The following is a 21,030-nucleotide window of genomic DNA, read 5'->3' on the forward strand; positions in this document are numbered from 1 at the left end:
ATGTGCTCAAGAATTCTGCAGCAAATACATCCTGAACCACTATGGTTCAGGATGTCTGCCTCCATAGCTGAGTAGTCAGCATGGCTGGCTGCCAGGTATTTTTCCTTCGTGGGAGGACTGGTATGGGGTGCACTCATCCTCGTGAAACCAACTGAGGAGCTACTCACCCAATCGGAAGCAGTTCTTAGGTCAAGAAACCTGACACTGACTAGGAGAGCAGTGGTGTGACCACATCCAATGATGCTGTTTACAGAGAATGAGATGTTGGTCAGTCGGACCCGACTGACCCGTCTAGGGCCACAACATGGAACTTTATTAGAATATTTACTATATACCAGAATGTGTGTTGCAACTTCCTCCATTGTAGTTTGTGTTGAAATGCAGATGTGCCAAGACTGTGTGTAAGTGAAACACTTGTAATTTTTCAGATTGATCGCAAAGTGTGGGATATTGAGCTGAACATTTCTGCCCCACAAATTATATTCTTGGAACATTTCTGTGACAAAAATGCGCTCATGATTGTTGTGGACTTTGGCAAATTCCACTTCAGTAATAGAGCTGATCTACCAAAAGCAAGCATTAATGCCAGTCAGAACAAAGAAAGTGACGAAGAAGGTAAGAGTTGATTTAAATGTAGCTATGAACTCAATTGGGAAGTTTTTAGTAATTTACTGCTTCATTCTGTAACTGTAGCAATTGACTAACAATACTTATCACAATATGAAATGAATTGATTAAAATTGTTCACAATATTGAATTCTAGTTGATGAAACATGGTAGTTTTCTCCTCCATTTAGAAAACTGGAAGAGTATGTACTACACTGTTGTGGTAGGGAGAGAATCAATTTCTTTTGTCCTCACATTTTGTTTTGTTACTGTATTCACCGGCTGTTAATGGTCTCTTGAGCAGTGAGGTTGCTACAATTTAGGGTTTCTTGGGAGTTCCAATTGTGTATGGAGTATAGGAAAAAGGCTCCTTAAATGCCTCTGTACATGCTGTAATTAGTCTAATCCTTTCTTCACAGTCCTCCTAGGAGTGCTGCATAGGGGGCTGAAGAATATCTGTATTTACTGTGGCTAATAGTGTTTCTTGAAGTTTTGTAAACATGCTTTTGTTTGATAATGGGCATCTGTCATCAAGCGGTTGGCAATGCTCTCCCATGATTAAAAAGAACCTGTGACTATTATTGTTGCCCTTTTTATGTGTATGTTAAATATATTCTTTTATTCCTATTGACTGCATTTTCCTGCATCTTACAAACAGAGTGAAGTATGCAACATCCCTTACCAATAGCAGTGTGCACTTTAGAAATCGGCTGCTTGATGCATTCTGCGTAGAGAGAGAGACAGAGAGAGAGAGAGAGAGAGAGAGAGAGAGAGAGAGAGAGATAACAAATGCTTTGTGGTGTTGCCATCGTGTGCTCTGTCTCTGACCCATGCCTCACCCTCTAGATGGTACCTGCCCTGATAACTGGCAAGTCTGAGCCACTGTTGCAGCTCCCGACTCTCTCTAGTAGAATTTAGATGCTTGAAAAACTATCTTGTTCCATCTAAACATAATACTTGGTGTGTTTGCTTTATGCCATCCATAATTAACACTACAGTATCTAATTAAACATCAGTGTACCTAAACTAACATGAAAATCAATACTAAATATTCTATGCGCACCTCGAAATGCGTGCTGCAGGCAGACATGTCAGAATGATACTCTTAACTGGCTTGTAAATTGGTACACTGCTTCTTACCAGTGCACACCTCACAACCTGCCTTCTTGTGTACACCCCATTATAGCACTGAGTCTATGTGATAGTTTCATTTCGTACCCCTGCAAAGTGTTCCGCCCAGGTGTTGATATGAGTTGACTGAATCCAGTTATGACTCGTTGATGATGTTGTGAAAGCATACTAATTTTCTGAGTTTTGTGAAGTGCACAAATTTACATTTCGGATCATTGAAAACAATCTTTACAACACTTGGTATCGTACTAAAATGTGATGAGTATTTCTGCAACTTTGTTTCTGACAGTACTTAGTTATACATAACTGCATCATCTTCGAAAAGACTAAGGTTGCAATTAATATTGCCTGCCATTTCAGTAATGGGTACACATGTGACAGCATGTGCTAGTTAATAATGTTCCTAAACATTGCACATAACAATGGGATTTTTCCAGGTCTCATTTCTCAGATTCTATTGGTGATAGAAAGGTAGGGTCAGGTATTTTGTGTAGCCCAAGGGCTAGGGTCCATTTATACAGGGTGTTATAAAAAGGTACGGCCAAACTTTCAGGAAACATTCCTCACATCAAATAAAGAAAAGATGTTATGTGGACATGTGTCCGGAAACGCTTAATTTCCATGTTAGAGCTCATTTTAGTTTTGTTCTTCCACCTATGCTCAATGGAGCACGTTATCATGATTTCATACGGGATACTCTCCCTGTGCTGCTAGAGCATGTGCCTTTACAAGTACGACACAACATGTGGTTTATGCACGATGGAGCTCCTGCACATTTCAGTCGAAGTGTTCATATGCTTCTCAACAACAGACTCGGTGACTGATGGGTTGGTAGAGGCAGACGAAAGGATGTGGGTTTTAAGGGAGAGGGTAAGGAGTCATTCCAATCCCGGGAGTGGAAAGACTTACCTTAGGGGGAAGAAATGACGGGTATACACTCGCGCGCACATGCACACACACACACACACACACACACACACACACACACACACACATATGTCTATGTCCTTTTGTCTTTCCCTCTCCTTCCCTCTTTCCTGACGAAGCAACCGTTGGTTGCGAAAGCTTGAAATTTTGTGTGTGTGTCTTTTTATTGTGTCTATCTACCAGCACTTTCCCATATAATGTACACAAACTGGTTTTAGACTTAATAAAGTTCTTGTTAGCAACTGGAGAGACTTTTCATTGTGAGAAACTAATAATATTTTATGTTGCATTTAGTGTTCTTAATCTATTGGTTGAACCTTACTATTTTGCAGACGAATTTCAGACACCTTGTTCCACACCACCGGGAAGTCAGACAAGTGAACCTGAGCTTTCACAGATGCCTTCCCTAGTGTTGCACCCTCCATCTAGAAATGAGGACTTATCTGAAATATCTCTCCATCAAAAATTGTATGACAGGTAAAGTTTTATAGCACTCCTATGTATATCGCCTTCTTACTTCCTATGCATCATCCTGTAAATATATGTTTATAATCTTATTGCTGTTAATGTAAACTGCACATTAGCCTGCTGCTGTTTTTCAAGAAAATACTTAGGTTTAAAAAATTACTAAACATTTGTTGTATTGAGGATTAACAGAACTAAAGAATAGGAATGTTTCATTTCAGAACATGATAAACTAACCAATTTTACAGTTTTGAAGGAACTACCAATTAAAGGAAAAGCTAATCACAGATAGGTTGTTAACTAGAAACAACACTGACTCAAAAAGAATGATGCAAGAGATTATAATTTCTATGCTAAAAGCTGAAATAGAAATATATAACACCTAACAAAACTGGCAAGATGAGAAAGTTTAGCTAACTGAACACTTCACACTGTCAGATACTTAAAACATTGAAAGAAATTTTAGGTTAATTTCAGTCAGCCAGCTCGTTGCTAACAGACAACAGTGATGTCACATTACAAATAGTGAAAACTGATGTATGAAATAAATGTGTGCTATTCCATGAATGTTGGTGCAGTTTTTGAGAATTTAAGATATGTCTAGGCAGTGCCAGAAGTTAAGATGGCTCATGGCTAGATGTGAGAATTAAGCTATGTATTTTGTTTTGTTTTCTTGTCTTGTGAGTGTTAGTTCTCAAAATTAGTGTTGTCAAGGACAAAGCTTTGACAGAACCAGGGATGCAAAGTATGTCAGAGCCATAAGCAGTACACACATCATTAGAAAAGATTGCATAGTTGGCAGCAAATAATACAGAACTATGTGTGTTGATAGAAATTGGAGAAGAGTTAATTCAGAAATGTACAAAATGAAATAGAACTAGACACTGTAAGGAAGAATCGGGGGTAATAACTATGAGAATAACTACGAGAAATACAGAAGCTGTGGAACAATTTGTGGATAGAAGAAGAAAAATTAATGGATGTGCCAGTGGATGAAGACATGATGCTGCAGTCAGTGAAATTATTTTGCAAGAAGCTGAGCAGAGGGTGCTTGATGCTTTTAACAGAGGTTCTCATGTGAAAAAAAAAAAGGTCAAGACATGTACTGGCAAGGGGTCTGACGGATTTGCTACAGCAATGCAGTTAGCTACAGAGTGTGAGGAGATTGATTTGTGAAATGGAATGCAGGGTAAAGGGGCAGTCTTTGCAACTTACATAAAATATAAAATGAAGTATTTCAGGTATGGATGAATGGGGCATGTAAGGAGGCAGTGTCACCAGCCTCAAGGTGATGCGAATAAAGTAAGAAGAAGTAACAGTTTTAACAGTTTTAGAAGTAAAGGACTGGATAAGAATAATGTGTTAAACGCCAGTGGGGAGTCTCACGTCCACTCACGGTCAAACCCAGTAAGATTGGATGCTATGAAATTGTTTGCAGAGGTGGTCTGTGCAAGAAGAGGAATAGCAGGACCAAAGGGCTGCAGGATATTATTGAATACAGGGACGCATGTGTCAGTTGCCAGTAGTGATCTGGTGAAATGTAAGGAGTGGGACCCCACTACAGTTTGCATGGAGTAGGGGATGAAGACGTCACACAATTAGGGTTGGTTGACATACACTTTTGTACGGTTCAGTTAAAACATTGTGTAGGGATTGTGCAATACCTGAATGTGGGCTATGATATGATTCTACTGCTAGATTTCTTATTTAGCATTGTCCCATAATCAATCTTCGGCAAGGAGAAATGTTTCAGTTAGGTGAAGCCATTGCCAGTGTAGTAATGTCATGAGGAGAGTCTATCATGAAAGACGAGCAAACTCATTAAACTGTGAATGATCACACTAAGACTTGATTTGCGCGATTGTGCACCAAAGGGTACCGGGAAATGACTCAGTTCAGTGCTGAGTCTAGTTTGTTGATAGGAATTGTAGGCATGTTGGAACCATTAGAAGAGAATGGGTTATTAGATCAAGAGGGTTGCTCAGTTAATAGATGTATTCTAAGCCTACAAGAAATAAACGGTGAAAACATGGGATTTGTTTTTATAAATAATTTTAATGCAGAGGGCGTAGGACTAACAAAGGGGCTGTTAATTGCTAATATGGATATCCTGGAAGAAGAATGGGACACGAGGGATGTTAGCCACAGACAATTACTGGAGGCCATTGAAACTGCATTACGAGGAAAATTGAAGCACCTGGAAGGAAGCAACAGGGAATGGGTGGAAAAGTTACTATTGGAATTTAAGGATTTATTTTTTCCAAAAGGGCTATTACCATCTACGCATATTACACAGCATTGCATACCAACAAGAAATGAATCATGAGTGTTCCATAGACCATACAGAATACCTAGATGCTTACAGCCAATTTTGAGGAATTTATCAATCGGCAGCTGAAAGATGGAATAATTGAAGGAAGTAACAGTGAATGGGAGGCAGGAATAAACCATAACAGACACCTAACCTTTGCCAAGCATGACAGAAACATGGACCATTTAGGACAATGCAAATATTTTTCAATGAAGGTTTTGAAGAGTGGTTATCATTAGATGAAGATTGAACTGTAGTATTGAGACAAAACACCAGAAATACATCAGAGGTTGTTGGATGGAGTCCTCAGAGGTTTAAAAACATGGCAGTGCTTACTTAGTGTACCATGATTACATAATTGTCTATGGGAGCGATATGCTGTGATAAAGGGAATTAATCCTAAGGTTGAAAATGACAAAGTTAACATTGAGCACAGAAAAGTGTAATTCTGTGGTAGCAGAGGTAGATCATATCATAAGTAAAGATGGGATTAAGACAGACCTAAGATTAGAGCTGTACATGAATTTCCTGTACCAGAATCTGTAAATGAATTGAAATTGTTCTTAGGAGTCACGAACTATTGCTGCTGGTTTGGATTTATAGATATTGCTAGACCATTGATGCAGTTTTTAGGAAAAGGGTACTAAATTTGTGTGGTCAGAAGAGTGACATCATGCTTTTGAAGAGCAAAAAGAAGTTTTAGCATTGAGCCCAGTATCGGTATATATGGATTTTAATAGAGAATCTGTTTCATCATGTGATGCATCAAATCTTGCACTGGGCTGTGTTTTGTGACAAGAGGTAGAAGTTGTAGAACATCCAGTGGCTTAAGCATCAAGACAACTAAATTCTGCAGAAAGAAATTATTCCACAATGGAGAAAGAGATGGTAAGCCACCTTTATGGAATCATATATTTCATATGTTATCTGTACAGTGAGAAATGTAGATTAATAACGAATCATGCAGCTTTAAAATGATTGTTAGGGTTAAAGGATCCTTCTAGCATGTTGATGTGATGGCCTGCAAGACTAAGTGAATTTGATTTCCAAGTTATACATATACCTGAGGAGAAGCCCAGGAATGTGGATGGCTTAAGGAGAAAAGTAGTAGGACTACATATTGTGGGTAATGAGGGTAATGAGCATAAGGAATAGCAAACTGCAGAGAGAGCAGATGATGAATGTAAGCAGTATTTTAAACAGTCAAAGTTTTGTGTGCAGGATGGACTGTTATGCAAAGAAACAGAGTTGGGACTGTGGTTTGTGGTACAAACGAAGCTAAGGAATAGTGTGCAGATCAAACAGCAGAAGAGTAGCAGAAAGTATTGGTGGAGGTATAGGCAGACTGACATAAACCAGTATGTGTGGAATTGCAGACAGTGCACACAGAGAGAGGATTGTGTCGAAAAAGAGTTGGAGAGATTACATGAAGCATTAGCACTATTCAAATTTCTGGGGACTTATGTTTTAGAACAATTCAATAAAACACCTGCAGGGAATAAGTACATACTAACAGTTATAGACCATTTAAAGATATGTAGAAATGGTTGCAATGCCAAAACACTAGGCAGCAACAGTGGCACGAGCACTTAAGTGGATACTGAAGTTTGGAGTGCCTGAAACAATATTAACAGCCAGGGAATGAACTTCATGTCAAATCTACTCAAGGAATTGTGTAAGTTAGTGAATGTGAAGAAGTTAAGGATGAGTATTCTCCACCCACAAGCCAATGGAAGAACGGAAAGAGTGCATAGGACAATCAGGAAGATGCATTTTATACTACGTTGACATTCATCTCATCACCAGCAAAATTTATTTGAAGTATGTCTTCTCTGCCTGCAACTCAAAACAGCATATTAATACAGGATTACGAATGCAGGATTATTGCCATATGAAGTAGTATATGGTCATAAAACTCCTTCACCGTTTGACATATTGAGAATGAAGGAAGGGAAGACTGGAGAGTTTGTTAAGAAATTTGCCAGAGTGATTATTGAAATTTGAAATAGAAGAAACAGGAAGAAGCAGTGGGCCATAATGCAAGAATGCCACAGTATCAGGTTGTTTAGTGGGGCGACGCTATCAACTTCATATACACCGGAGGGAAAGACAAAGAAGTTTTCTGTGGAGTATCAGGGGTCATACCAAGTGGTATAGACTATGTTGCCAGTAAATGTCAAGATTAAATTGCCAGCGAGAACAACAATTGTGCATGTAGGATGGTTGAAACCTTTCCAAGGGAGTCTGGAAGTTAATCTAGGGGTAGGAGATGTGAACAAGAAAGGGAGAGTGAGAAGAAAGATATCAGAAAGTGAACAAGAGGTTGTGAATGAAACGGTAATGAGGAGCCTGTCTGGATTAAGAGCTAGGAGATAGCCATTTAATATTTTTTTAGGTTAGGTATAGATTAGTGTAATTACTATAAGCAGCTGCAGAGCACCATCAAAATTAAGGGGGATTAATAGTTATTCCTGCCCATAGATGAGGTGCAAAAAGACGAAATGACACGGTTCATAGCAGGACTACTGATCTTTGTCAGGGTGGAAGTGTTATGGAACCTGTACCTGGCAGGGGGGATGCTGTTCACCAAGCAGAAGATTTAGTGATCAAAGGAAGTGCTGGAATTTATGAGAGAGTACATGGAGCATACGAGAAATTAAGGCGTGAGATGAACCAGGTACTTTGGGTTATTCCGTATATGTGAAGGAAGAGGGGTTTGATCAACGCTGGAGGTCAACTTATGAAAATGATATTTGACAATGCTGATGAGGAAGACATTCAAAGTGTGAACCACACTGTAGAGGTTACGTAGAGTGCAAAAGGGAACAAAGCATGAGTGATTGGCACATTATGCAGATTACAAGTTTAGGTAAGGACGTATTGAATAACACAAGACTACCACTACAACTGACGGGAGAAGTAATGTGGTTTGCTAGAGCTGCAGAAGGGGCAGTTAATCAGAAGTAGGAGTCTTGGATAGGCAAGTAGTTATGAGTAAAGGGTTCCAGTCATTAGAAGATAGTGTTTGGGAAACACAAGGGAAAGTAACAGAACTACAGCAGCAGGCAGTAAGAGGTCAGCTGAGGGTAAACTTGCTGTCACCAGAGCAATATTTAGATGGTCTAAGGAAAGTACAGAAGGAACTACTGCCAGAGTTGGGGTTGTTTTTAGAACTCAAGCACAAAAGTTACCTTTTTATTTCAAGGTAACCATAGTATTGATGGGAAGTGATGGAGCAAAAGTTTACATTTCCATTTTTATACCAGTAACAGGGAAACAAGCATGTTAAGACTGCTACATAGTTCATGTGTATGCTGCCAAGTGGGGGATATTGCAGAAATGTGTGAGAGTAAAAATTCAGCGACTATTGTTGATTGCAAAAGACATGGGAAGTTATGTAGAAATGGTGGAAGCAAAGTAACAAAAATGCTACCAATGGCAAATACAGTCTGTCTGAATGTGGTAATAAGAGAGGGGCAGGACTCCTGCACAGTGAAATTGCTAATGGGACAAAAGACGATAAGAGAATGCAATAAAGAAGTGTCAAGCCAGACTTGGGTTTTCAGCAGGTCAGGTGCTTTGGTTGTACTCTACCTTTGACAAGTGGTAGTAGTGGCTAGTTGTTTTGAGCAGGAGAAGCTTACATCAGCAAAGAGGCTAGAATTGAACAGGAGTGGTTTATTATTAAATGGAACAGCATGAGGGATAATGGACCTACTTTCCATCTGCCCACTGAGATTTCAGCCTCATTTGTATTGGTCAGGGGAACCTGTGGAAGTGCTACCTGGTGCAGATCTCACCAGCTTGAATCAAACTCTAAGGCCAGAGTTAATGCAGTCTATAAACATGATTCTGAAACGGCAGGAGGGACAAGTCTCCCTAGAAACCTTATTGCAGCATTTAAATTTATGTCGGGAAAATCAGTACTGGAAAGAGGTAACCTTGACTATTGTCATACCAACCACTACTGTGGCACTTGTTGTGCCGAGTGTAGTGTTTGTTTTGGTATGTTGAAAATGAAGTTGGGATTCAGCTGTTGTTCAGATCCCAATGGATTGGATACCCTGAGCGTAAAAGCAGCAGAAGGAAGATGCATGCACAAAGGGGCAGTATTTAGGATAATTGATTCATTTTAGCTTGCAAGTTTGGAAGAAAGAGCTAAAAGTTATTTTGCGAAAAAACTAGTAATGGTGTAAGTTCCATGGTGTTTTGAGTTAAGTAGCATGGCAAGGAGCCCGGTAGGAATGTGTAAGATTAAGTGATAGGGTTAAGGAAACCAGTTGTTAGAATAACTCTTAAGGAGGCGAAACAGGACCAGTAGGGCCGCTCAGCAGGAACTCTAGCGTAAAGGATAATCTAGTTTAGATGACCCCAAGGACCAAGTCTTGATAAAAAGGAGAGCAACGTAGTGTATCGAGCCAGAACAAGTGAGTTGTAACAGAGCCAACCTCAGACAGGCAAGAGTGTTATGCGTTGTGAAACAAAACACGGCCAACAGTCATTGCAAAGCAAAGTCGGCTAAATGCGGTATAGCAACAGCCAATGCTGCAATACATTTCGGGAAGAATGGAAGCATTTCCTCACCTGCCACCACAGAAGCGTTTAGAGTATGTCCCTTAAGCTCTAAGCGAATATAGTCAGGAGCATATGAGTACTCAGCCATTCGTGCACTAAAATATTCTAGTCTCAGCATCACAGCCTACACCACAAGCCTATGACACCCTGAGCGACATCCTGGAATGCAGTATGGGTGCACTGCTTGACCACAGTACAGGGCAGTGTGTCCTAAGTCATGAAAGCAGTCACCACTGGACAGAGAGCCACCTCCTCAGTGGAGAGAGGTCAGGGCCCCCCCCCCCACAGAATCATCAGCCACATTGCCACACTGTCATCTTGGTTGCAGCCAGAGATGTCAGTGACAGTGGCATTTTAGTGACACCACGCTCGGCTCCACTCCTTGTGCTGTTAGCAATGCTGGATGTCTATTGTTTCACACAAGAGGCAACTGGACAGTACCACCAAGCTGTCCCTGATGTACTACAGCCGAGGGCCAGAACAAAGAAACTAATTAAACAAATCTGCTGTTTTCTTGATGTCTCATTTCACTCTCTACGAGTGACAGTTGAAGGGTAATCTGACAGGGTTAAAACTGCGTGCTTTACTGGAAATTAGACTCAGAACCTTGCCTTTTGTAGGCAATGAAGCTGTGAGGTTGGGACTTGAATTTTGCCCCAATAACTGTCATTAAGAGCATGCCTGCTGCAGTATTGAACGTTCAGGGATCAAGTCCCAGAACATGTCATGGATTGCACATGCATGTTTAAGACTGTGTTTCGAATAATGGATAAATTGCATAAAAACCTACTGTTGTTCATAAAGATGGATTTACTTGCTAGCACAATTGTGCCAGTATGGTGCTCTGTTGAGCAGAGTACATGAGTTTAAAGCTTTCTTAGAAAGAATTTTTCTACTATTTTGTAAACAGAGAAGTGTTTTCAAGGAAAGTCTTATCTCAAAAACTACTCAAAATGCTCTCTCCAATATGAACTGTGCAATGAATATCATCATAGTTAATAAGTTTTGAGGCACCTCTACCGAAAACTCAACTTAAATCTTCCAACCCTTAAACTAGGATTTAGTTGTTAGAGGCATGGCAATTTTGTCAACATGTGCCGTGTTAATAATTTAATGGTGCCTATTACTTGATCATGATTAACAACCATAATTATTTTTATGGGCTCTGAGATCATTACTCATTAAATCAGTTTTCTTGTTTAGAAAGTCATGTATGTGCTAATATAAGAAAAGTAATGGAAAATACAGAATGGAATGTAACAGTATTATGAAAAGGATCATTGCTACTCACCACATAGCGGAGATGCTCTCGTATAAGCACAACAAAAAGACTGTAAGAAAGTGAGCTTTTGGCCAGTGAGGCCTTTGTCGAAAATAGAAAAGGCAGGGCTACCTGTGAAACAAGTTGTGTGATCTACAAGCTAAGCTGCAGCCTAGCCACCTGCGGCCGTCGCATCTGTAGTGACGAGTGGTCTCTCTTGAAATATACCAAGGGTCTGACTGAGGCCTTTACAGACTGTAATTATCCTCCTAACCTTGTACAAAAACAGATTTTCTGTGCTTTATCTTTCCAGTCACCCACCACCTCCCAAAGTCCCACCATCCAGCCACAGAGGAACATTCCCTTGTGACAGAGTACCAACTGGGACTGGAGTAACTGAATTACATTCTCCACCTGGCTTTCTACTAACTCTCGTCATGATCTGAAAAGGGAAATTTCCTACCCACTATCCTTCCCATCCATTCCACAGTGGTATTCCACCACCCACCGAACATGCACAACATCCTTGTCCATCTCTGCACAAACCCTGCTCCCACTCCCTTGCACCATGGCTCATATCATCCTTGTAATTGACCTAGATGCAAAACCTGTCCCACACATCCTCCCAACACTACCACCTACTTATTCCAGTCTAGTCACAAGCATCACCAATACCATTGAAGCCAGGACTACCTGTGGAACCAGTCATGTGATCTACAAGCTAAGCTGCAAACTCTGTGCTGCATTGTACGTAGGCATGACGACCAACAAGCCATCTGTCCACGTGAAAGTCCACCGACCAGCTGTGACCAAGAAACAGCTGGACAACTGTGTTGCTGAGTACACCATCCAACATGACATTCCTCATTTCAGTGACTGCTTCACAGCCTGTGGCATATGGATCCTAACCACCAACATCAGCTTTTCTTAATTGCGCAAGTGGGAACTCTCCCTGCAGTATATCCTACGTTCCCGTGACCCAGATATTCACGTTATGGAAGAAATAGATTGCTACTCTCCACACAGAGGAGGAATTAAGTCACAGACTGACACAATAAAAAAAGAATGCTAAAATGTGTGAGCTTTCAGACAAAGTCCTTCTTAAGTAGAACGAAAACACACACACACACACACACACACACACACACACACATATATATACATATACATATTCACACAATCCCAACTCGCAAACACGTGGCCACTGTCTCCAGACATGTGGGCCCCAGCGCACAGAGACAGTGTCCATGTGTGTGTGTGTGTGTGTGTGTGTGTGTGTGTGTGTGTGTGTGTGTTTTATATTTCTAATGAAACTTGGATTTTTGAGTGCAGTATGTAATTAGAAACAAGAGTACATGCATTTTTTATAAAAATGATGATTAGATATAATTAGGATACACTGATCAGCCAGAACATTATGACTACTGACCTGTCATTGATATAAATCCATTCAGGTAATAACTGCTGGAGACACACATGGTGCATGTAGTATCAGTGAGTGTGCTGTCTGTGTGTAGAATGGGGAGGGCACACAATCTATTTGAATTTGACTGATGACAGATTGTGATGGCCCAGAGGATCAGCTTGAGCATTTCAGAAACTGCACAACTTCTCGGTGTTAAAGGACTGCTGCAGTGAGTGTCTTCAGCATATGGCAAAACTGATGAGCAACCATGTCCAGACATCATGGGGTTGGGCAGCCACCCCTCATTGCATATTTCATAGGCTGGGCAGACTGGTAAAACAGGAAAGGCAGCAAACTGTGGCGGAACTAATTCCAGCCTTTAATCCTGCGCAGAGTACAAATGTGTCTTAACACACAGTGCACCGACCATTCCTAATGATGGGCTATCTCCACAGCCGACGACCCATGCTTGTGCCTGTCAACATGACATCAGCAACTTTGACTGAAATGGACATGTGACCATCAGCACTGGACATTGGTGCAGTGACAAGAGTGTTGCATGGTCTGATGAATCCCAATACCTTCTTCATCAGCCCAGTGAGAGGGCATGACTCCATCGTCTTCCAGGGGAACAGCTCCTTGATACCAGTACTATGGGATGGAAAGAAGCTACTGACAGCTACAGTATGCTCTGGGGAACATTCATGTGGGCGTTTGTGGGTCCAGTAGAGCTTGTGCAGGGCACCATGACAGACATTGTACACTAGTTGCAGACCATGTACACCCTTTCATGATGATAACGTTTTCTGATGGCCATGGTGTCACAAGGCCAGGAGTGTACTGGCGTGGTTCAAGGAATGCAGTGGTGAGCTCCAATTGATGTGCTAGCCCCCCAATTTGCCAGACCTGAACCCAGTTATACACATCTGGCATGTGATTGAACATGATCCTCCCCACCACCACCTTGAATTTTTGGGAATTTGGTGACTTGTGTGTGCAAGTGTGGTGCCAATTCCCTCCAGTGACCCAATTGTTTCCTTGCCATGACATGTCACCACTGTTATCCATGCCAAAGGTGGATGTAGCGGCTATTGGCTATTAGGTAGATGGTCAGTGTGTATTTATAAATTTTATATTTAGGGATATAGGTATTCAAATTGGATGAAATAATGACCAAAACTAGACTCCTTAAACGAGTGATAACCAATCTTGGGTGCTACTGATAGACACACCCTGTCCTTTGAAAACTGTATGACCTTTAGTGAATTAAAATCCCTTGGAGAACTCTAAGGCCAATTTTCTCAAGATTTCTTGAGAGCTACATTGAACTGGTTTGGGGGATTGATGTTTGAGTTGTGAACTTCATGTACCGAAAATATAAAAGCTTACAAAAGTCTGAAGCCTACGTAAGTTAAATATAGTCATTGGTTGCAATATCAACATGGCCCGTGAACTTATCGAGTCAATGAAAATGAAATATAATACATTATATTTGATTAACATTCTTCAGTGACCAGACATCATGCTGTTAAACGAGGATTTTGGCTGAGTCTGTTGAAAGCATCAAGTTAGTCAGTTCTTGGTATTTAGACAGTTCTGTTCAGGGATAGAAAATCCCCAAGAATAGTGTTGACACAGTTTTTCTTCAAAGTGATTGAGAATTTGCACTGTAATGATAAATTCAATTTATAACACAAAGATCAAATTATATTACTGAGACAGGTGCAGAGGCACCTAATGTGATGCTAAAAAAGAAGAAGGGGAGGGGGAGGGGGAGGGGAAAGACAAATATCACAGGTAGTGTGTGTGTGTGTGTTTTAATCTGTTTTCAGTGTAACGGACAAAAATAATTCCTTATTCATCAGTAATGTTGCTGCATCAGTTAAAATCCTTTCACATTCTGTTACAGGTATCGCATGGAACTTGGTGATCTTCAGATTCTTGTAGGAAGAGTCCGTGATAACTGGAAATATGCGCATCTTAAGGGCACTTCCACTCTACATCTTTTAGACAGATTTAACATAGCTATAATGCTGGAAAGACGAAGAGTGTTTACAGTTGATCCAAATTTTCCAAATTTGGCATTATCTGCAACATTGCCTCGACTTGTAGTACATATGAATGAGAACAAAGTCCAGGCCATAAAGACAGTCATGTGCACAGTTGCTGGAGGTGGTTTACTACCTTCCCCTTTCAGGTGAGATATACAACAAAATACTTTCTTTTGTTTCAGCTGATTGCAATAATCAAGTATGCAATACTATGTACAGTTGTGTGTAATTTACTTTTCTGAAGGTCGTTTTTGGATCCTATTTAGTTTGGATGGTGGCTCATTTTCATCGGTGAGTATTTAAAGAATCTTCCTTTTACATGTTTTTGTGAAAATAGGATATTAATACAATGGATCTCATTCTTTATATATTTTTTCTGTCCATTGCTTCACCAGAAAAAAATTGCTATTTTATTTGTTAATTGTGCCATGTAAATTGATAATTTCCTGTGTTCCCCAGACAACTATAGGAGTACTGTGTGCTAATCATTTTCTATACTTGTAGATCTCAAATGACGCCAACAAGTGATATGAAAGGAGAGATACTACAAGAGGCGGAAGCTGGGGGTTCTAGTGACCTTTTATCAGAGAAAACTCAGCGAGAAGTGTCCCGTCTGCTGATGTTACAATTTACTGTGGAACACCTTTCAATTGAGGTATATTTTTTTTACAAAAAGTGAATATCATATTTTAATAAAAGTGAGTGCTATGTATGTAAGAGGGAATTACTTCATTATCATGAATATTGCCTTCTTTATAATGTGTTTCAAAAATATTGCTTACAGATGTCAAATTTGGAATAAGATTATGTTCAATTCTCTGCAGTAATAGAGAATAAACACACTGTCTCATCTAAGTTCTAACAAATGAGAATTAATTATGTGAACTGTCTCACCATCTTGCTTAGCATTGCCATAATGAAGGCTACTACATTTTCTTTTTTTTTCGTAAAGAAGACAGAAGCATTGGCTGCTGAACAATGATAGGTTTGCTGTCAGATAAAGTAACATTAATTAGTTGAAAGTAGTTCTAATTTGGCTAAGTGTTTTAAGAAACAGATGACATAAACATGATTGCCATATTAAAAACTGATCCTGAACCAGAGTCCAGATTATCACCATGAAGACAAATGTAGTGTTCACGTGTTTTGTTGGATTTACCATGACAGTATGTTTCAGTCATTATGTAACTTGTCTTTGTTTAAACCGTACAGCTAATAAAATTAACAACACTGTAGTAGACACTCATTGTTACAAATGTCTGCTTGTGTCTGTGTATGTGCGGATGGATATGTGTGTGTGTGCGCGCGAGTGTATACCTGTCCTTTTTTCCCCCTAAGGTAAGTCTTTCATCTCCCGGGGTTGGAATGACTCCTTACCCTCTCCCTTAAAACCCACATCCTTTCGTCTTTCCCTTTCCTTCCCTCTTTCCTGAGAATTTGTGCGTATGTTTGTGTTTGTTTGTGTGTGTGTATGAACATGCCAGTGCTTTCATTTGGTAAGTTACATCATCTTTGTTTTGCCACACATTTTATTTTTCATTAACTCAACAAGAATTTATATGTCACATGTAAAATCAGCAACTGCTGTCTGAATTTAAAGGCAGTGTCTAGCACAAAGAAGAATTTTTGTATATTCAGGAGTTTCTTTATTCAACTAGTGACAGATAAATGTGATTACACAAAAAGGAAACCACCTTAACTATTATCCTTTATTTCTGGAAGTCTGTAAATCAGTTCAGCACTCTGTCCGGTTACAGTATTCTAGGTGGCAAGAAACATGTGCATTATCTATAAAATATTAATTCACATTACATCCTTTTCTTTGATCTCTGCACAACATCCACTCAATATTTAGCTGTTACTGGATGGGTTACACCCAGGACTAGAGGCTGTAGTAAAGTTAGCGTGAAATAACAAAATATCATTCAATGCGAGTGTGCAGGACATCTATCAGTGATAAGAATGATCTTTCTTCCTGCTGCATCCACCTTAGCATGCGAACAGCTAAGAAACTTTATACAAATTTCAGCAGTCATCCAGTGCTAATAATGCCTTAAGTGCACAGTAGTGTTTTTATATTTTTAAATTACCTAGCAGTTTAAAATTTTCCTGTTATTAATGGCAGCAACTTTTCACTGCTGTTAAAATTAATACACAGTAGGGCTCTCATTCTTTCTTTATTTCTTACCTGTGTGATATTTTCTCCCCTTGAACAGAGTAGGCTTATTGTAAAAGACCCCAACTCCATCAGCACCAAATATATGTCTTGAGTTTGTACCCATTATCAACAGTGACAAAATATTCTCCTTCCAGTGTTCAATACTTTCCATATCTGCTTAAAATTTTGATAAGAAGTTACGAAATTTGACTTGGACAGATAACTAATTAGTTAAGCTGAATGTGTTGAGGCCCCTTGAAATGAATGAGTAAACAAATAGTACACAAAAAGTAATAAATGAAACTGATCCAAGTATGACTTTATTCATAAACCTCTGAACAGTAACAGAAATAAGCCTCTTGTGATTCTACTCATAAGACAAAAGAATCATACAGAAGGTGCAAAATAAGCAACACACAGAACAATTGATGTGAGTGGTACAAACAGAAGGAACATAGTGTGAGCGAGCCAGCGCTGCTCCGTGTTTATATATGTGTGAGTCACTGGTAGATAGCGCAGTGGAGACTGTGCTGTGTGCATGCTTGTTACAAGTGGCATTCAGTGGCTGGCCCATACTGATACTATTGGCCATTGATTTAAGTACACGTGTGCGGCGACACTACACTCGGTGCACTCATCTTCACACGTGCTAGAAGCGGGATACAGCATGCTCAAAGAATCTCCTTTGTATAATGCAGAAGCACCAGTTTCAGCATTTCGGAATGCCTCATTTTTCAGTTTATATTGCATAAAGAAGTCTGTGCCAAACTGTATTTCTTTTTCATATTGAAGAGTTTAACATTCTGATGGACTAGGATATCATGAATAATTATCAGCTTCTGGTCAAGGTTTCCTTCTTTGCTGGCTAAAACTACACAAAATTTCACAGTTCAGAATTCAAAACTTAGATAAAAAACACAGTGCGATCAGTGTGCATGTTTGAACCTAATGGCAAGGTTTTCTGTGATGTCAGATTGCCTGGCCAACTTGCGAGAATTGGCATTTGTTCGAAACTGTGTACAAAAAGCTATGACGTCTGTATTGTCAATACGAATTTACAGTAAATTACTGACATTCTCTCTATCAGTTCTTTAATGGAACTCATTCAGAAATAAAAGAAATAGGTGTGAATTCTTGAATGTAATAGAAATTTCATCATATATGGGTTGTATACTGTTCAATATTTATCACTTAAAAGTGGTCTTCATTAAAACAAAATTTCCAGGACCAATGGAAATGTTCACTAAAAGTGGACCCATACAAGGTTTCACTGTAACATGTAGGCTGTCCAATTGCTGTGTGGTGCTAGAAAAAAATTAATGTAGACAGAAACAGAGAAAGCTGTCTTGTTGTGAATGTCTCATTATAACTAATAATTGTATAGGAGATGTGTGAATTAATGAGTGATCAGGAGAGGAGGAGACAGGGAGATGCAAGAGCAGGATAATCGAAAGAAAGAAAGCTTTGGATTTGTCTTTAAGGAATTGGATGTAAGAGTAATTTTATTGGTTCATTACATACATCTCAAGTCATGGTTGATGTTACCCACCAACAAGCAGAAATTGTCTGTTTAGAAGTAATAGTGAAGTCAGTGTATAAGGTGTACAACTTTGCTTCCACCATTTTTTAGCCAACATTTGAGGCTTTAATGAAACACATGTATCATTCAGAGTATTTTCTATCACTGGCCACTACGTTCTCCCATCTTTTGGGCAGTGTACAAATCCCGCATTAAAAAAATTGTTCATCTTTTGAAGCTATCTAAGAATCAGTCCAGTTTGTGACTTAATGAGATCAGAAGTGTTGGTCAGCCAGGCTATGTGTCATTGATCTAAACAGGTGACAAGCAGAGGGAGCGATGCCTGGAGAATACGTTGGGTGGGGTAGGACTTCCAATTTCAACATTTACAAGTATGTTTTGACCTCTTTTGCAATGTGGGATTGTGCATTGTCATGCTGCAAAATCACTTTATCATGCCTCTCGCTGTATTGCGTCTCTTTTGTCTTTTAATAATCTGCTCAAATGCATTAATTGTGTTGATAATGTACACCTGTGATTGTTTCACGTGGTTTTAACGCTTCATAGTACATGATGCCGAGCTGCTCCCACCAAATGCAGAGCATGATCTTGGAGCCGTGAATATTCGGTTTGGCCGTCTTCGTGGAAGCATTGCTGGGATATACCCATGATTTTTTGTGTTTAGGGTAATCGTAATGAACCCATTTTTCGACTCCGGTCTCAGTGCAATGCACAAATCCCTTCCGTTTTTACCTCTGAAGCAGCTGTTCACAAACACACAAATGTCGTTCAACGTCTCTTGGTTTTAGCTCACATGGGACCCAGGTTCCTTCTTTCTGAATCATGCTGATAGCCTTGAATGTTTTGAAGTGGCTTGCTGTGTAACTCCCACTAATCGTGCCAATTCTTCTTGAGTTTGACGCGAGTTCTCACTGAGCAATGTCTCCAATTCTCCATCTTCAAAAACATTCTCTCTTCCACCACTGTGCCAGTGTGCGACGTTAAAATCACCATTCTTGAAGCATTGAAACCCCCTCACAACACGATATTTCACTAATAGCGTCCTTACCATACGTACTTGAGAGCATTTGATGAGACTCAGCCACTGTTTTCTTCATATTGAAACAAAACAGTAACACTTCCCACAAATGATGAAAATTAGGCTCATAAACTGACATTTTCAATCAAGAACAACTGTATGATGCAGACATAAATTGACTTGTGTTTGAATGAAGTTATGTTGACCGAGGCCAAAGCTAACTGCCTGACATCTGCGATCTGTTTCTTTCGACCACTACATACCATTGTTACCCCCTATCGGCAAATGGTGGGAGCAAAGTTGTACACCTTGTACAATTCTAAAAGTGCTGAACTTCTGAGATTTATGATTATAGATCACCTAATAAATCATAGTAGCATGAAAAGATAGGTTACTGCTCATGATATAGTGGGGATGTTGAGTTGCAGACAGGTACAACAGAAAGACTGCTAAACAAGTAAGTTTCCAGCCAGATGGTTGAATTAATGAATGATGAGGGGCGGAGGAGACAGGGTAGCAGTACTTCCACTTCCAACAGCTCACACCCATTCCATATCAAGAAGTCGCTTCCGTACGGATCAGACCTCTGCGGCTGTCACATCTGTAGTGACAAGCAGTACCTCTCAAAATACACCAGGTGTCTCACTGAGGCCTTCACAGACTGTAATTACCCTCCCAATGTGGTACAGAAACAGATCTCCTGTGCCTTATCCCTCCAGTCACCCACCATTCCCAAAGGCCCACCATCTGTCCACAGAGGAACATTTCCCTTGTTGCTCAGTACCAACCAGGACTGGAGCAACTGAATCACATTTTCTACCACGGTTTCTGCTACCTTCCCTCATGCTCTGAAACGAGGAATGTCCTTCCCACAGTGATATTCCGCCGCCCACTGACCCTAGATGATAACCCTGTCCATCCCACATAACCCCTGCTCCCAACCTCTTTTCTCATGACTCATAGCTCTGTAATAGACCTAGATGCAAGAAATTTTACATACATCCTCCCATCGCCAACTACTCTAGTCTTTTCACAAGCATCACCTATCCTATAAAAGGCAGGGCTTTCCGTGACACCAGTTGTGTGATTTACAAGCTAAATTACAACCACTGTGCTGCATTCTACATGGGCATGTCAATCAACAAGCTGTCTCTCCATATGAATGGCCACAGACAAACTGCAGCCAAGAAACAGCTGGACCACCCAGTTGTTGAGCACACTGCCCAACACAGCGTTCTTTGTTTCAGTAACTACTTCACAGCCTGTGCCATCTGGATCCTCCCAACCAACACCAGTTTCTCAGTATTGCACAGGTGAGAACCCTCCCTGCAATACCTCCTGTGTTCCCCTAACCCTCCTGGCCTCAACCCTTGGTAGTCATTGTTCTTCACCCACTTATCCACAGTCTTTTTATTTCTCTACTTTCCTGCTCCCACCTACTCCCCTCCTTCCCCCATCCTCTGTCTAACCTCCAAACTGCACCTAGCTGCCCTACCCTCTCTCCACCCCTTTTCCTGTATGCTCTCACAAGCAGCACTTTAGTGTCCCCCACGCATACCTTGCTATCCTTGCCCCCCCTCCA

The 21,030-nt window shown here is 40.3% G+C and overlaps 1 protein-coding gene across 2 annotated transcripts in view; it reads left to right on the top strand.

The window, feature by feature from the left end:
* LOC126354004 (intermembrane lipid transfer protein VPS13D) overlaps positions 1-21,030 on the top strand; it is a 488,122-nt gene that overhangs the window by 71,663 nt on the left and 395,429 nt on the right. For both annotated transcript variants that reach the window (XM_050003313.1, XM_050003314.1), the window contains exons 10-13: positions 429-615; positions 2,997-3,141; positions 14,591-14,878; positions 15,237-15,387. In XM_050003313.1, coding sequence (XP_049859270.1) covers positions 429-615; positions 2,997-3,141; positions 14,591-14,878; positions 15,237-15,387 — 771 coding nt within the window. The remainder of the gene's footprint in view (positions 1-428; positions 616-2,996; positions 3,142-14,590; positions 14,879-15,236; positions 15,388-21,030) is intronic.

Source organism: Schistocerca gregaria, chromosome 3 (genome assembly GCF_023897955.1).
Source record: "Schistocerca gregaria isolate iqSchGreg1 chromosome 3, iqSchGreg1.2, whole genome shotgun sequence".
In the NCBI taxonomy this organism is placed as follows: domain Eukaryota; kingdom Metazoa; phylum Arthropoda; class Insecta; order Orthoptera; family Acrididae; genus Schistocerca; species Schistocerca gregaria.